The following is an 18,879-nucleotide window of genomic DNA, read 5'->3' as shown; positions in this document are numbered from 1 at the left end:
GGCAGCCTGAGAAACACCTCTCCAGACTGATCGGAAGCCTGGTGGGATTCGTCGGAAAGAATCTGAAGAGCTTACTTTAATTCTGGCTTTTCCTGGAATGACTGTGGGATCTGCTTCCCTTCTCATCAAGATGCCAAGAGGAAGCGCTCTTACAAACGGTCTCTTTAGTGGGGCAGGCTAACCACAATCATAATGACAGAGGCAACTGTCTCAAGGAGTGTCCAGCCCTGCTCCCCCATGTGCCCCAGGACTCTGACGAGCTACCAGCCTCTCTGAACTGTGTTCTCGCCACACAGGGAACATGGCTGGGGTGGTTTCTGAGCCCCACCTTGACTCCGGTAGCAGCAGCCAAATCCACCAAATGGGTTGGTTCCTGCAGAACACCAAGTGGTAAACAAAAAGTGTGTGCATGGGGGAGGGGGCAGGCAGAGGGAGTGGAGGGTGCAATAAAGCAGAGGCTAAGGAGACACACCGGACTTGTGTGATTGTTGGACCTTGTGAGGGTTCTCCATTAAACTGTCAGCTCGGAATGGTTGGAGGACTGATAGATGGGGCGTGGAAAGACATTAAGAACCGTGAAACCTTCCTGTAGGTACAGCGGCTATGTCCTCTAGAAGAAATGCACACTGAAGGATTTATATATTGAAATGAGCTAATGTCTAGGAGTGGCTTTGCAATGGCTAGCAAAAAGCGGGCAGGTGGGGGTGAGCCAAGACAACGTAAGACTGGCAAAGGGCAGGCAGTGGCTTTGGCTGGGGGATGGAGATGCGGGGATCTTTACATTGGCCTGTCTGTCTTGGGGTCTGTTGAACACTCCTGTGATCAAATCCTGAAGTGATGCAGCCTTCTCGGCATAGTGCTATCGACTTACCCACGCTCCCCTTTCTGAAAGTCTAGGAGTTACAGGGGGGTAGGGTAGGCTTGGGGAGCTAGGCATTTGAGAAACAATTTTTCACATAGCTGTAACTCATGCTCTCATGGGGAAGCGCTTCCTATCGACTCTTGTTTTATCTGGAATCTCATATCAGATTTCCATCTCTTCTGATGCCTTTTATTGCAGAAACACAACATCCCTGAATATAAATGCTGTCAGCTGGAAAGAATAAGCATCAGAAAGCCTACCTTGAAATTGAGTAAATTTAATGGTTCCCATTCTCTCTCCGTTCCGGAACACAACTTGACCCTAAAAACAAAACAAAACAAACAAACGGGAACAAAAGAGAAATGTCACATTAGCTCACCAAGATCTTGAACGGCGTGATGTGGCTATTAATACTGGAGAGAAATCAGCTCCCATTGGAGGCAGACACCAAAGTCAAACTCATCGCCTACACGTTAGTTGTGACTTTATCTGCTTAATATGCGAGATCACAAAATCAATAATGGAACTGTCATCGATGAACAAAAGCCGAGATAGCATTGTCATTAGCACAGTGATTATGGAATGCCCACGTGGCTGTGTTGTCATGGGACAAGGTCTTCTAGAGAGTTGAAGGCAGAGGTGAGGCTTCTGATGGTGGGTTCTGTGAGCACTCAGAAAGATATAGGGCTTTCCTGAGGAGGCTATCTGGTTGGAGGACCATCAGAGTGCTGGAGGGTGGAGGGGTTCTTTTAAAAAATTACTATCTATCTATCTATCTATCTATCTATCTATCTATCTACCTATAGATCAGTGTGTGTGGTTTAATACTAAGGATGGAGACTGTTTTGGAAAACTCATCCTGCGGTGATGTCAGCCCCAATTATAACTGGGCTATGATGCAGCTCGAAATTAAGCATCTCCATCCACAGTCACAGGCAGCTGAGCGCCTCTCATTAGGGACTTGGGGGCTAAAGATTGCTGTCATCTCCAGCATCTGCCTTGATGGTTCCCATATGCTTGGCTGAGAACACTAGGGATTAAAGAAGCCACATCAGTTCTTTTTGCCCGCTTGTGGTCCCTGCTAGAATTCTGTAACCATGGAAGGAAACCAACGAGGAGAAACTGACATGCAGCCTGTCACTGCATCTTGACAACTAGCTTAGGTGGTGTGGGTGATGCCCACTTTACAGATCAAGAAACCGAGACTAAGATGGGGAAATGGCTCGGTGGATAAAGTACTGTGAGGACCTGAGTTTGATTCTTTAGAATCTGCGCATAAAACTGGGAGTGGCAGGGTACATCTGTAACCCCTGTGCTGTTACGTTGAAACGGAAGGTGAAGCAGGGAGAGTCCCTGGCAGCAACTGGGGCATCTGACCTAGTGTAGGAAGCCTTCAAGAACAAAGAGATCCTGCCTCAAACAAGGTGAAAGGTGAGGACCAATACCTAAGACTGCTCCATTTCCTCATGCACACACATATGAACACGTGCACACACACACACACACATGCACGGACATGTATGTACATGCGTGCGTGGGGAAGCACATAAAGAAAAGAAATGGAGAAAGGCTAATGTGCTGATTGCAAGGTTATTGTAAATGAGGCTGGAATCCAATCCCAGTTTCATTTTCTTTGTTTAGAAGTTGCCGAGGATCAAACGCAGGACCTCGTGGCTCTGAGGCGAATGTTCTACCACTGAGCTACACCCCTGACCATATTTCATTAAGACCCATGCTATTTCACTACTGTTGCTTCAGCTCCAAAAACACATGCCTCCTCCTCTTGCTGTTACGGTGAAATTCAGGAAGGAAGCTGTTTCCATGGTACCCTGCTTCCCTCTCCCTGCGATGCACCTGCCCTGCCAGGGCAACGGTGCTGCGCATCCACTCCATTCTCAGGAGAAGGTCCTGGGAGCATCTTCTGTGGGGGAAATCCACGGTGTGTGGCCCCATGGCTTGGAGAGCAAAGAGGATCCCGCAATGTGTCCTCAGAAACACCTTCCCATGCCACTTTGACACCTTTTTGAAGTCCTGAAGACAGCTGTGAGCGGCACCAGTTTGAAACTGAACACCCACCCCAATTCCACACTCAGGTGGCAGTAAGCAATTCCCTAAAGTGCGAAAACGCTTCAACAGAAGGTGAGACAGGAGCTGTGATTTTATTTCTAGGGATGATTGGAAACCTCAGAACACCTTCCAAAAGGATCATGTTTATGCAAATGGACCACTTTACCTGGGTGGGAAAGATGCAAACAGCTCTCCACAAGGAGAAAATGGAAAAAAAAAAATCCCCCAAGGGCAGAGTCCTAAATTCCTTACTGATCTCTTGCTAGGATCTGAAGAATTCCAAAGGTGTTTAGGTCTACAGTGCGGATGTTCTACAGATTCTGGTGCCGTTAAAAAGTGAGTGGGAGGGTGTCCTTGTCCAGATGAAACCGGTGGAACAGGGGTAGGGGTGGAAAAAAGATTCTCCCTCTGAATTTTTTTTTTTTAGTATTTTGTTTTTTCCTTTTGAAAAGATTTATTGTTTCTTTCAAATCATGCGCGCGCGCGCGCGCGCGTGTGTGTGTGTGTGTGTGTGTGTGTGTGTGTGTGGTCCATCTGCCCGTCTACATTAGTGCAGGTGCTCACAGGGGTCAGAAGAGGGCATCAGATGCCCTGGGGCTGTGAGCCTCCCGAAGCCTGGGAACTGAACTCAGGTCCTCTGCAGGTGCTCTTCACTTCGGCCCCATCTTTGCAGTTTCCTGTTTTCTTTTTAAACAAAACTAAGTACTCCATTTTAAAGTAAGACTTTGTCATGTTTTAGTTAACCAGCGGTAGCTGATTTTATTAGCAGGAACTCACCCCTTCCTTTTAATGTCTCAGGAAACATAGAGGTAGGAGAGCAAGACCAGAGTCTCATAAGCCAGGCTCCTTCTCCTCCGAGGCGACTTTTCGGACACTATCCCTAAATTACAGCCCCTTCTAGCTCCTGATAGGACACAGGCCCTTAGGGGGCGGCACCTGATACACAGGGACTCAGGGGGCGGCTCCTGATAGGACATAGGTACCCAGTGGGCGGCTCCTGATAGGACACAGGACCTCAGGGGGCGGCAGTGGTCGTTTTCATTTAAATACTCTTAATAGCAGAGAGTTGAAAGCAAAAGATCTGAGACGCCAGGAAGCTGTCAACACTTGGGAAGAGATTTTCAACTCCCAAGTGACATCACTTGGCAAGGAGTTAACCAGGTAGCCTCATCCTCCCAGAAGGGTCATCCCCAGATGACAGACCCACAAACCTCATGAGCCACCAGCGTGTGCTCTGTCTCCCCACAAGAGGGTGGTTTATCCTTAATAGGGATGGTTTTTGATTGTGATAGACGGTGTAGATGATACACGGATAGCGGTTCACTCCTGATGGTCTCTTTGTACCAGAGAGGAGGCCCAGAGCTCGGAGAAACCCCTCTGAGGAAACTGTGTCATGTGACCCAGTGTGCCGAGTGACCTCTCCTTTACTGTTCTCTGTATCATTGCCAACTACTCACAGGGCTGTTGGTCCAGCCGAGGAAGGCCTCCCGTCCGTGAGAAGATTTTCAAGAAGGCCTCTTTAGAAGCTACCCTCTGTGTTATAAGATGACCAGCTCCGAACACAATATTTGACCTACCCTATGACAAGCATTCTTTGTTTTAAATTAGCTCTCACTCTGTTGCCCAGGCAGGTCTCAAATTCCGTGTCTCAAGAGGTCCTCCTGCCTCAGTCTCTTGAAGGGCAGTTGGGTCTCCAGGGGGCCTCACCGCGTCTTGTCTAAGTACCTCCCTGAGCAGCGAATCTCCAGGGAAACTTTGCCTCAGTAAATGAATAGGAAATGTCAGTCAGTGGCGGGGCTGTGACAAAGGAAGAGACCGATTTAATTGCAGAGCTGGTCTTGCTTCTCTCAGTCCCTTTTGACTTTGGCTCCCGAGACAACTTCCAGACTCATTTCCTGTAGGCAGCCCTTGCCTTCAGGGCTGCTTCGAGTAACCCAACCCAATATATCCAGTGTGAAGGGCCTGGGCAGGAAGTGGGGAGTAAGGGATTCTGGGTGACATCCCAATGACCACCAACCTTCTGTGACTTACTGTGGTGGCTCAGGCAGTGGGGGAGTCAGGATGGGGAGGGGGAGGAGGCCTGGAGACATAAGCAGAGAGGAGCCTTCATCCTGGAACCCAGCTGACCTCTCCTGCAGTGAGGCAAGAGTTGCAGCTCAGTCAGCAACTGCTTAAGGCCTTTCTGCTTTCCCAGATGCAGACCTGTGATCTCCTAGGACGCTCACTAGAAGCCCCATTTACAGGGCCAGGATGCGTACTAACGCCCCGTTTGGCTCCTGGTTTTGCCCTGTCAGGTTATAATTCCACCTCTGATGTCTCCAGAGCTCACTTATCTCACTTATCAAAAGAGAAGGGAAGAAAATAAAATACTGTTTCTTAGCAACCTTTTGAGATGCACCTCAAGAGTCACCGAAATGGTATACAGAATTATTGCTAAGACAGTTACTTCTGTCCTTAGAGGAGCCTGGGCCCACACGTGGGAGTGCATAACTCTTCGTAACTCTCTCCTCACGGGCCCTCAGGTGAGCCTTGTATTTCCTTCTGAATTCTCTTTCTTCTACCCCTCCTATTTAAGTCTATGTTTAAAGTGTCTCAACCTAAAATAATTCTTCTTTTTTTTTAAAAAAAAAGATTTTATTTATTATGTATACAGCATTCTGTCTGCATGCCAGAACAGGGCACCAGATCTCATTATAGATGGTTGTGAGCCACCATGTGGTTGCTGGGAATTGAACTCAGGACCTCTGGAAGAACAGCCAAAACTCTTAACCTCTGAGCCATCTCTCCAGCCTCCTTTAAAATACTTTTCTGCACTGAAGCCACCAATCCCAGTTTGACCCTCACTAAGGCTCCTAGACGATCAGAGGACTCCTGTGGCTGCTGAGGGGACAGTGTGTACCCATGTCTCTGTTCCTCACTGGTACCAGTAGGTGGTACTGCTTTCTTAACTCCAGTGTGAGTCCTTTTCTCCACGCAAGAATTGTGCTCCTGTGCTCCCTATCCTGAAAGTCTGAGACAGGGTTTCTCTATAGCTTTGGAGCCTGTCCTGGAACTAGCTCTTGTAGACCAGGCTGGCCTCAAGCTCACAGAGATCCTCCTGCCTCTGCCTCCCGAGTGCTGGGATTAAAGGTGTGCGCCACCACCGCCCGGCTCCCAAAGACTTTTGTACATAATGATACATTTCTCCTCGAGCGGAGCCAGCTGGGGCTGTTGTGACAATGGGGACCAATCCATGTGAGAAATTAACTCCTAAGGCATGGAGTTCGGTAGCTGTGACCTGGGCAGTACTCATAGTTCAGTCATTCTTCCGTGTATTCTCCTCTGTGTGGCAGGGGCTTCAGGCCTCCAAGTCACATTTCCCAGAATCCCCTGCCAGCCTGTTCCATTTACATCTTGCTAATGGGAAGCATTCATGGGGAAAAGTTTACATCAGGGAAAAATTTCATCCTATCCCCACCCTGGTTTTGGTCACAGCAGTAAAAGTTACAAGTGATTGAGGATGTAGGGGGGCCAACTGGTACCCACCGGGCTACCTGCTCAGTGCCCAGAGAGACTCAGCCTCCCATGTAGCAGCTCTGGCAAGGCTAGGGTCTGGCAGGCCTGGATATCACCTCGTTATTTGACTTGTATTCCAAATCTGCTCCTTGATCATTTTTAGAAACCCATTGGAAGTTAGACGCCATCACGATTAGCACCCTGTGAAGAAGCCAGGGTCCCAGGCCTTGCAGAGGCAGGGGCAGCTCCACCTTCTTTCCTGTACCTCCATCTCTAGGGACCTGGCAATGCCTGCAACATGCCACTTCAGGGACAACTCTTCTCATTCCAGCCCTTCCAAGGAAGGCACAGACTGACATGGGGCCTACCCTGTTTTAATAAGAACCACTATGGAGTAGATGTGGAAATAAAATCATGGAGGAAAGCTTTCAGGTGGAGAAGAGATAAAGGCTTACTTTCCCCTCAAAGAGACGCTGCTCCAAAAAGCGGGGTATGAAGACCATGAGCCCTAGGGGAAGTGGACAATGGAGAGGACAGCCAATGAGAACACAGTACAATGACACATACACAAAGATGCCTTCACTTCGTATGCCAACCTTAAAAATTAATTTAAAAGCGCTGTGGCTAAAGGGAGAATTTTAAAAAGCAGTCTCCTTCATGACGATCAATCTCAACTGATCCTATGGTGTGGGGGCTACACACCGGGGTGTGGGGGATGCGGTGGGGTGTGGGGGATGTGGTGGGGTGTGGGGGATGCGGTGGGGTGTGGGCTACACACTGGGGTGTGGGGAATGCGGTGGGGTGTGGGGGATGCAGTGGGGTGTGGGGGATGCGGTGGGGTGTGGGGGATACAATGGGGTGTGGGGGATGCGGTGGGGTGTGGGGGATGCGGTGGGGTGTGGGGGCTGCGATGGGGTGTGGGGGCTACACACCGGGGTGTTGGGGATGCAGTAGGGTGTGGGGGCTGCGGTGGGGTGTGGGGGATACAATGGGGTGTGGGGGATGCGGTGGGGTGTGGGGGCTGCGATGGGGTGTGGGGGCTACACACCGGGGTGTTGGGGATGCAGTAGGGTGTGGGGGCTGCGGTGGGGTGTGGGGGATGTGGTGGGGTGTGGGCTACACACTGGGGTGTGGGGAATGCGGTGGGGTGTGGGGGAACTCAACCTTCAGGACTGGGCAGACAATAGCAGCTAGAGCTACTGTCTCCATGGTATGAGGGGGTGGGGGTGGGCGGTGGGGAAGGGGGACAGACGACATGGATGGACGGACTGTCATGCTGTCTCAGAGCCTCGGGCCTTCTATCTGAAAGAACAATTCCTACCTCTCAGGACAGTATGGGAGGATTAAAGAAACTAGGAAAGGACGCTGGCCCTGCACTGGGCCTAGAGAGACCATTAGTAGGCAATCTGTATCAGCTAAGTCACTGTAAGCACAGGTCCAATGGTCAGGGCGGGGCTGAGATGGGGAGGCACATGCTGCAGGCTCCTGAGTCCATCTCCAGTGGCCCGCTACTGGATGGAGAACACACACGCACCGCTGACGTATAGTGGAATGGGTCAAGCCCTAGACTGGGGCCTCTTTTCTTCCTTCCTTTTGTTTGGTCTCAGCATGGTCACAGCAGAGGGTGGGTTGACCTGGCCAGGGCAACCTTTTTGCTGTGTGTGTGTATGCATGAGTGAGTGAAAGAGAGAGCATGTGTGACTGAGTATGTGTGTGTTAAAAACACGGAAGCTCAGCATGTGTGTGTGCTCATGTAAGCTCCCTTGTACATGTGTTTGAGTGCACGTGTATGTGCACAGTTGTGCATCTGTATGTGCATGGGTATGTATGTAAATGTGTGTGCATGTGTTTTAATGTCCATGTGCATATCTGTGTGCATATGCATGTGTGTATTTTACACACAGTGTAAAATCTGTACAGAGATGGGGAATTAGTTTTTTAATTTAATGTTAAAAATATTTAAGTGTATGTATGTGTACCTGCTTGTCTATATGTGCCACATGTGTGCAGGTGCCAGTGGAGGCCAGAAGAGGGCACTGCATTCCTTGGAACTGGTGGTTATGTGCTACCCAATGTCCATGCCGGTGCTGGGAACCCAACCCAGGTTCTTTGTGTGGGCAGCAATTGCTCTTAACTGCTTAGCCATGTCTCCAGCCTCCCAGCTGAGTGGATGTCTAAACAACTGAAAGCTGAGGAGCCAAGGACCCTGCCCAGCTTTTGGAGGAGAGGGCAGCCATTGCAGGCTGGGTGGACAATCCTGTCCACATTGGCAGGCTCTTCAGCTGGGGTAGCACCAGTCTCAAAGGATTAACATTAACACTGCTATGATATTTGGGGCTATGATACTGCAGTAGGTTCCCATCCATGGTGCGTGGAGCCCGACACCATTCAGGCTTGAAGGAGAAGGTATCCTTTGTCCCTGCAGAGACAGCAGGACTTAAAAGAGAGGGAAAGATCAAACAACTGTGTCTCTCTATCCTGTGTTCTGTCAAGGTGAAAAAAAGTCCCCCTGCATGTCCCATTGGGCTATTGAAGAGGTCATATTTTGCCTCTGTTTAAAATATTTTCCTTACCCTGGAGGCTCTTTTGCTAGGTCCAAGCTTTCAGATGTGTGATGTACACACATGACGAAAATCAGAGGAAGGCCTGGGCTGGAGGCGTGGCCTGCCTACTGCCACTCTCTGCTGTGCTTAGATGGGGTAAAAGACCAAGTGGCAATTTCGCACAAAGCAGTCCGTGGCAGGGCTGAGCATAGCAGAAGGAAGTGAGGCCCAGAGAAGGCTGGCGGATGGTCCAGGAGAGGAGACCGGCTCCCATGTTCTCTTTCAGTTGGTACGAAAGCAGAGGCAGGATTTTGGGAGCAGCAAATATCAGACATTTGTTTCCTTCCTTTTTCTTGGCAATGCTTTCTAATAATACTTTTTACTAATTTGTTATTATTAAGTATTATTTTACTAATATGAAAAGTTTACTTAAAAGTTTTTTTTCTTTGAAATGTTATTATAAGAAGACATGTTTTCGGGGCAAAAAATAGCAACTTCATCACCAGCAAATTAATTCTCCCTCTTGAAATATATGAATTCTCACGAATGGCTTAGCGGTTTCCTGTACAAGGGCTGAGGGGCTGTGTGAACATAAAGACATTTCCTCTCATCGGCCCGCGACAAAAAAAGCTGGTAGCAAGGAGTCAGAAGGCATACACTCAGGCTGGACCTGGCCCGTAGGGTGCAAGTCCCTGCTCATCTGTCCTCAGGTTCCCTCTACAAGCATGCATGGTGAAACCACCTGCCCCACAGCCTTGCAGAGAAACCCTCCATGCTATTTTGAATTCTGCTGAGATGACTGTGTAAGACACCTGAGCTCTCCCCCTGGCTTTTCTGATTAACAAGTACCCCTCGCCAGCCTCAGTGGGATGGAGTGGGCTCCGTCTTTCTATCTTTCAGGTGAGGAGACAGGGGTCTGAGAGGGCAGGAGTTTGTCTCAGGTCACATGACAAGCCAGGAAGGGACGGGGCCTTTGCTCCAGGCTGCCACTTCAAATTCATGATCTTGACATTAATTCAGCCTCCTTGTGCAGGACCCAAACACTGATCTGAAACAAAGACCTTTGCTTTCCAAATGACAGAGTGATTGCTTTCTAGCTTGGGAAGGTGGAGAGATGATGTCACCACTCTTTAAGGGCATAGTTGGCATGGGGACCTGGTTGGAGTGGTGGGTGGCATCGCTAGCCTGTTCGGCTTCAGATAGCACGGCTATGAGACCATAAGGCTGGACGCCTCCTTCCAGACACCAAGTCTGCCTTCCTGGCTCTTCGCAGCTGTAAGCAGGCCCGCCATGAGCAGCATTTAATTTTTGCTTTACGGTACGTTCTATTTTTGTTAAATAGATCAGTCTCTCCAACAGGAAAACCAAATTGCTGACCAGTCGACCCCAAAGTCCGAGACATACAATTTGCGGTCTGTTTCTTTGTCCACCAGGGTGGGCTGCAGACTGGCCTGGGGGGCAGGCAGGACTCCAAGCAGGCATCTGGTGCACCAGCCGCGGGGGCGGGGATTAAGGGAGGGGCTCAGCTGCAGGAGGGTCCTGGCAAGGGTGGGGGTGCATAGATGGGAGAAATAGGAAGGGGCACCGGGAAGTGGTAACTAACCCGGCAGGTGACCCAGAAAGGGGCCAACTCGGCCCCCAGTGAAGTTGGTCATTGTTAACCCAGAGTACAAGAAAATAATTTGCATGTTTTGAGAGCCAGGTTCAGGTCATAATAGGAGAGCAAGCTCAGTGTGGGGAGAAGCCTTGTTTGGCTTCCCAGGGAAAGGGAGCCATCCCAGTGGGCACCTGGCAGGCAGAAGCCAAGATGGCGGTAGAAGGGGGTCACCGTGGAATACCACAGGCGAGGAGGTAGGGCACAAGGATATGGAAAGGTGGAAAGAGAGGGAACTCTGAGGAGGCTGGGAGCTCAACGCTCTGCTTCATTCTCCTCTTCAGGGAGATCCCCCCTTCCCCGCCCTGAGTCCTTGTAAGAGAAGCCAGCGTTTGTGCTCCTTGATTCCTCATGGCGTGGAAGGGCTGCATGGCACACAACTCAGAGCTGAGGCAGGCGGGAAGGACCGTGCCACATTCTAGATCTGAATATACTCAGCACACGCGGGGCCACGGGGGCATGAATCCAACCTCCAATTTGAAATACTCTGATGTTAGTTGTGGGTACCTCCAAAGTGAGGGACAGGGTTTCCCAACAGCCTTTCCATGGGCTGAATGGTGACCTCACATTGTACATTCGATGAAGAGGGGATGGGAGTGATTTCAACTAATGGAGGCTCTCTGGTTTGTCAGGGAAGGCTTCAGGAGAGTGAGAGAGAGCATCTCAAGTGAGCCCAGAAGGGCTAGGAACAGCTAGCTGGCGAAGGAGAGGCTGGGGTTAGTGAGCCAAAACCAGAAAGAGGAACAACATATGTGAAGGCCCGGGGGTGAGAATGCAGAGCATACTGTAAGCCGCAGACATAGCTCTAGGTGGGGACGTTTCGGGAGAAAGGAAGTGTGGGTTTCCTTTCCAGAGCACAAATCATGAAGTAAAAGATAAATCGATACTGAAAGCCCGGGACAAAGCTGGGTGGGGGGTCAACAGAAGGGAAGGTGGTTCTGGGAAGGTCTGAAATCCATGTGCCGCTAGCATCCAGAAACCCCGGAGGAGCCCTCCAAAGGCAGAGACCCCAGCAGAGGGACAAAGAAGGTGGAGAACAAGCAGAGACCTGAGACAGAGAAGCCAGAAGGGGCTGAAAGGAGGTCACGGTGTGAATGCGAAAGCTCTGTGTAGCTATCAGGTGCATCCATCAGGAACAAGCGTGTTGGAGGGAACAGAAAGGCCTAGCGACATCATCGCTTCTGGTGGGATGCCTTAGGAGCAGCCATTGTGGACAGAATCACACTCACCCAAAATGTCACCTCTGCATGCAGTCCTGAGAGATACTCACCAACAAAATAGAAACAAAGAAAACAGTACACCGAATCAATGAGACAAAGAGTTGGTTCTTCGAGAAAATTAACAAAATATACAAGCCTTTATCCAAACTAACCAAAAGGCAGAGAGAGAATATTCAAATTAACAAACTCAGAAAAGAAAAGGAGGATATAACAACAGACACGGAGGAAATTCAGAGAATCAACAGGTCATACTTCAAAAACCCATGCTTCACAAAATTGGAAAATTTAAGGAAATGGACAATTTTCAGGATAAATATCACTTACCAAAATTAAATCAAGACCAGATAAGAAAATTAAATATACCAATAACTGCTAAAATAGAAACAGTCATCAAAAGTCTCCCAACCGAAAAAAGCTCAGGACCAGACGGTTTCAGCACAGAATTCTACAAGATTTTCAAAGAACTAATACCAATACTCCTCGAATTCTTCAAATTCAATAGAAAGCAGAGGGAACATTGTCAAACTCTTTTTATGAGGCTACAGTTACCCTGATACCCAAACCACACAAAGAAATTACTAAGAAAGAGAATTACAGACCAATCTCACTCATGAACATTGATACAAAAATACTTAATAAAATACTGACAAATAGAATTTAAGAACATATCAGAAAAATCATCCACAATGACCAAGTAGGCTTCATCCCAGAGATGTAGGGATGGTTCAACATATGAAGTCAATGTAATCCACCATATAAACAAACTGAAAAAAAAAAAACCCACATACTCATCTCATTAGATGCTGAAAAAAACCTTTGACAAAATACAACATCCCTTCATGATAAAGGTCTTGGAGAGAGCAAGGAACATACCTAAACATGATAAAGGCAATATACAGCAAGCCAACAGCCAATATCAAACTAAATGGAGAGAACCTGAAGAAGGACGCTTAAATCCCACACTAGCTTAGAATTGAGAATAATAGGCGATTATTTATTTAGGGGTAGACTCACAAATCAGAATCCTCTGCTGGAACGGAAAACAGAAACCAAATCCCGCAGCCAGAAAAGAGGCTCCATACATGCTTTCCATTGGCATAAATAGTGTAAGAGGCCATGCCCCAGTGGGCGATTAACCTAAAGGCTATTGGCTGTATGATTTCCTACAGCAAGAAACTCAAAGTGATCCCACTGAAAACAGGAACAAGACAAGATTGCCCACTCTCTCCATATCTATTCAATATAGTTCTAGCTAGAGCAATAAGATAACAAAAGGAGATCAAGGGGATACAAAATAGAAAAGAAGTCAAACTCTCACTATTTGCTGAGGATATGATAATTTACATAAGTGACCCCAAAAACTCTACCAGGGAACTCCTACAACTCATAAACTCTTTCAGTAATGTAGCAGGATACAAGATTGACTCAAAAAAATCAGTAGCCCTCCTAATACAGATGATAAAAGGTCTGAGAAAGAAATCATAAAAATATCACCTTTCACAATAGCCACAAATATCATAAAATATCTCAGAGTAACTCTAACTAAACAAGTGGAATACCTGTATGACAAAAACCTTAAATCTTTGATGAAAGAAATTGAAGAAGACACCAGAAAGTAGAAAGATCTCCCATGCTCCTGGGCAGTTAGAATTAACATAGTAAAAATGGCAATCTTATCAAAAGCAATCGACAGATTCAATGCAAAGTCCAGCAAAATTCTTCACAGACCTAGAAAGAACGGTACTCAATTTCATATGGAAAAGTAAAAAACCCAGGATAGCCAAAACAATCCTGTACAATAAAGGAACTTCTGGAAGCATCACAATCCCTGACTTCAAACTCTACTACAGAGCTACAGTACTGAAAACAGCCTGGTATTGGCATAAAAATAGACAGGAGGACTGAATTGAAGACCTGAACCCACACACCTACGAACACCTGATTTTTGACAAAGCAAAAATTATAAAATGGAAAAAAGAAAGCATATTTAACAAATGATGCTGGCATAACTGGATATCAACATGTGGAAGAATGAAAATAGATCCATATCTATCGTCATGCACAAAACTCAAATCCAAACGGATCAAAGGCCTCAGCATAAAGCCAGCCACACTGAACCTCATAGAAGAGAAAGTGGGAAGTACACTTGAGTGCGTTGGTACAGGAGACCACTTCCTAAATATAACTCCAGCAGCACAGACACTGAGAGAGACAATTAATAAATGGGACCTCCTTGAAACTGAGAAGTTTTTGTAAAGCAAAGGACATGGTCAACAAGACAAAACGACAGCCTATAGAATGGGAAAAGATCTTCACCAACCCCACATCTGACAGAGGGCTGATCTCTGAAATATACAAAGAACTAAAGAAACTGGTCATCAAAAGAACAAATAATCCAATAAAAAATGGCGTAAAGACCTAAACAGAGAACTCTCAGCAGATGAATCTAAAATGGCTGAAAGACACTTAAAGAAATGCTCAACATCCTTAGCCATCAGAGAAATGCAAATCAAAACAACTCTGAGATTCCATCTTATACCTGTAAGAATGACCAAGATAAAAAACACTGATGATAGCTTATGCTGGAAAGGATGTGGGGTAAAGAGAATATTCTCCATTGCTGGTGGGAGTGCAACTGGTACAGCTGCTTTGGAAATGAGTATGATGATTTCTCAGAAAATTAGGCAACAATCTACCTCAAGACCCAGCAATACCACTTTTGGGTATATAGCCAAAGGATGCTCAATCGTACCACAAGGACATGTGCTCAGCTATGTTCATAGCAGCATTGGTTGTCATAGCCAGAACCTGGACACAACCTAAATGTCCCTCGACTGACAAATGGATAAAGAAGATGTGGTACATTTACACAATGTACTACACAGCGGGGAAAAAATAATGACATCTTGAAATTTGCAGGCAAATGGATGGATCTAGAAAACATCATATTGAGTGAGGTAACCCAGATCAAGAAAGACAAATATAATCATATCTACTCACTCATAAGTGACTTTTAGACATAAAGCAAAGAAAAACCAATGTACAGTTCACAACCCCAGAGAACCTAAATAACAAAGAGGACCCTACCAGAGACATATATGGATTCTAATCTGCATGGGAGGTAGAAAAAGACAAGATCTCCTGAGTAAATTGGGAGCATAGGGATCATGGGAGAGGGTAGAAGGGAAGGGGGAGAGGAAGGAAGGGGAACAGAGAAAAATATATAGCTCAATAAAAACAATAAAAAAAGAGATACTCACAAGGGAACATTTGGAAAGCTGCCCATTTTATGTTTTTTTTTCCACTCTCTTTCCTCCCTCCTCTTTCCTCTCCCCTTCCCAGAGTTATCATCTCACAAACACACTACTTCATTGTTATAAATAGTATCTGATGATTCATTTACAGCCATGCTTGGAACCGGCCTGTGTCCAGCTACAACCCCGAAGAAAACCTTCCAAAGGATGACCCCTCCCCAAAGATGTTCAAGACCACTCCCACAGGGCATTTAACTGCCCTCCAGAGACCACCTGGGAGCATTTGTATCCATTAAACCTGGGCCCTTTCTAAATTGGTTCGGTTTGGTCTGATTCGGATTATTGTGTCGGTGGAGAGGCTTATTAGGGTGTAGAAACTTTTCAAAGAGGACCATTGTTTATCACATTTATAAGTGGATACTAGCTGTAAAGCAAAGGATATTGAGCCTATAGTTCATGATCCTAGAGAAGCTAAGTAACAAGGTGAACCCTAAGACAAACATACATAGATCCACCTGCAAAGGGGAAATAGACAAGATCGCCTGATAAAATTGGGAGCATGGGGGTGGAGGGAGTAGGGAGAGTAGAAAGGGAAGATGAAGGGAAAGGGGAGGCCTGAGGAGAATTTAAGGGAATGGAATAGTCGAGATGGAGGAAGGACAGAGATGAGAGCAAGGAAAGAGATATCTTGATTGAGGGAGCCATTATGGGGCTAGCAAGAAACCTGGCACTAGAGAAATTCCCAAGAAACCACAAGGATGACCCCCGCTAAGACCCTAAGCAATAGAGGAGAGGGGGCCTGAACTGGCCTTGCCCTGTAGTAAGACTGATGAATATCTTAATATCACCATAGAACCTTCATCCATCAACTGATGGAAACAGAGGCACAGATCTGCATCTGAGCGCTGGATTGAGCGCCCAAAGTCCAGTTGACGAGGAGTGAGAATATGAGCAAAGAGGTCAAGACCATGGTGGGGGATGTCCATTGAAACAGAGACAGTTTACCTGAGCTAATGGGAGCTCACCAACTCCAACAGGACAGGAAAGGAACCAGCATAGGTCCAAACTAGTCCCTCTAATGTGGTAATGTGGGTGACAGTTTATGGCTGGGGCAGACTGTGGAGCCACTGGCAGTGGTACCAGGATTTATCCCTACTGCTTGTACTGCTTGTACTGTTTTTTGTTTTTGTTTTTTTTTTCTTTGGATGGATACCTTGCTCAGCCTAGATAGTAGGGAGGGCTTTGGCCCTTCCCCAAAGCAATGTACCTTACCCTCTCTGAGGAGTGGAAGGGGGTGGGGTGGGGGATAGGTGGAGGGAATGGGAGGAGGGGAGGGAGTGGGAACTGGAATTGGTATGTAAAATGAAAAAAGACAGTTTGTTCTCTTTTAAAAATAAATAAAATATATATAATAAAAGGGGAAAAAGAGAGATCATATCTGCAAACTGCAACACAAATTTGCATGAAGTAAAATAATGCACAAGTGACTGATTGGGCGTTTTCAGAATGCCCACTGTGGGAAATGGGCTCAGGAATAGGACACATGGGACAGAAAGGGGCAGGTGAACGACTTCTGAGCTAGTGATGTTCACTGTCAGAATGGATGGTGAGGACCAGCTCGCTCCATGCTCTGTACCTAGAGGAGGTGAAAGGGCAGAAACAGAACCTAGACACCACCCTGAGGGTAGGAAAGTGGTGGTGAGGGGGCCAAGGGGTTCTGAGGTCTTGTTTCCCTGTATGTGTGCTCCTCCGGAAGCTGTCTGTGCACACACCAATTCATCACGATAAACCATTAGGGGCAGCCTCTGAGCAAGGCACTGTGCTGACTCCAGGGTTCCTGGTGCTCTAAAGTAGCGGGCTTCTCTTGCTTTTGGTCCAACTGCAAGGCCAAGGACCTGATGGGACTGCTCTGATGTTTGCTGAGTGGCAGATGTCTCAGTTTGCTCAGGGGGTTCATAGGCCCTGAGGATGTTACCACCTCCACATGGATGGGCTAAGGAAGACAAGGCTCAGGTGAGTCCTGAATCTCAGTTCCTCTGTGTGAGTTGGCAGCAGGCAGTGCCTGCCTGCCCCAGGATAGCAGAAAACAAGCAGGGAACATCTCAGCGTACTTCCAGACCTAATGATCTGTGGCATCTGGTGAATCACCACTCATACCTCTGACCATCAGGCCAGACTAGTAGTCAGGTGCCACCTGACTGAGAACTCATTGTTTGCCTAGGCTCCCTACCTGGCTCCCCAGATAGCAGAGAGCAGGAGACTATTCACCTGGTTCACAGCCTAACCCTAACAGCTTCTATTAAGTGACAGCTGCAGGCAGAAAGAGGGAGGCAGGACAGCTTGACCGCCTTAGGGGCTTCTCACGGATGCTCAGAAACCAGAATGTGTGATGAAGGAGGACAGCTTGACCGCTAGCCTTAGGGGCTTCTCACGGATGCTCAGAAACCAGAATGTATGATGAAGGAGGACAGCTTGACCGCCAGCCTTAGGGGCTTCTCACGGATGCTCAGAAACCAGAATGTATGATGAAGGAGGCCAGGGTCGGGCAGACTGCTTGCACAGCCAGATGGCTTGGTGTGGTTTACAGGGCTGGAGTAGGACTGGGGGGCTAGAAGATGAAGGGAACCTCTTCTCTCTTTCTTACTTTGGCCTGAGAGTCCTCATCCCCACTTCCCATGGCTATTCTAAGACCCAACCTTTGAGACCTGCTAGCCATTCCAGAGTCCAGTGCTCACATTGCTAGAGCCTGTACCTGTTGTAATAGACATTAATTTTTGTTGCTTGGCAACCTTTTGGGTGCTAAGATTACCTGGTATTAAGCGAGATTGTGTCTGCCGGAATCTGTGATGACCCTTCTAATGCACGGTGGCCCCTGATGGCAGTTTGGGGACATGCCCTGGTAGAGTCCCTTCCACATTGAATGGGGTCAACCTATGTGAACAGTAGGGTACTACAGACATGGCAGAGTATGGTGCCCAGACATAGACCATGAAGAGACAGTGCAGCCTGGGTTACTAATAGGAGCAGGAGCAACCATGTACCACAAGGACACTCAAGTACCCCTGTGGCAGGAAACTGAGTCCTTCTGCTAAGAACTAGAACCAGCTTGCCAGACATGAGAGAGGCTATCTTGGAAGTGTATCTCCAGTCTTTCCAGGTCTCAGGGGGATCACTGTCCCAGGTGGTATCTCTGCCTTGTATAAAACCCGAAATTAACCTGTCAGCCCCACCTACCCAAGGACTGTTGGGAGCAGTGAGACCCCAGATCCTGAATTTCTTGTTTTCCCCTGATCTGAGTGCCTACAGCTGCTCTGAGCACGAGACCTTCAGGAGTTCCTGATGGCAGGAGAGTGGTTTCTGGTGGGTTTGGCTGGGGCGTGGCGATCTCTATATAATCTGCCCCTGAACACAATAAAGGGGGCATTCTTGGGGAATTCAAGGATGACCCGTGTCGCTGTCTCTCTGTCTGTGTGTGTCTGTGTATTTTAACCTCTAGCCCCTTGCCCGAAGCTCGCGAACTGGGTGCCAGCGCACAGAGCACAGAGTGCGCGGCAAAGGACCAGGTAACTTCCTGGGATGCTGGGAACTGTAGTTTTTGAAAAATAACAACCATGCCACATGGGAAAATACAGTGGGTGAATGATTTTGTTCATAAAAAGTCCTACAACATCTGTGTCAGGGCCACTCAGCTGGGGATTCCAGGTCCTGACCAAAGGCCATCTTGGTCAATATCTAATTAAAGCTTGTTTCAAATTTAACTCAAATGGTGGAATTGGTTTGGCTC

General features: G+C 47.6%; 1 protein-coding gene across 1 annotated transcript in view; it reads right to left on the bottom strand.

Annotated features, from left to right (window-relative positions):
- Positions 1 to 18,879, bottom strand: part of Gabbr2 (gamma-aminobutyric acid type B receptor subunit 2) — a 343,542-nt gene that overhangs the window by 85,880 nt on the left and 238,783 nt on the right. Inside the window, exon 8 of the mRNA XM_057790816.1 lies at positions 1,123 to 1,183. Within this exon, the coding sequence (XP_057646799.1) occupies positions 1,123 to 1,183 (61 nt within the window). The remainder of the gene's footprint in view (positions 1 to 1,122; positions 1,184 to 18,879) is intronic.

This window comes from Chionomys nivalis, chromosome 16 (genome assembly GCF_950005125.1).
Source record: "Chionomys nivalis chromosome 16, mChiNiv1.1, whole genome shotgun sequence".
Lineage (NCBI taxonomy): Eukaryota > Metazoa > Chordata > Mammalia > Rodentia > Cricetidae > Chionomys > Chionomys nivalis.
This window is presented reverse-complemented; position numbering and strand designations above follow the sequence as displayed.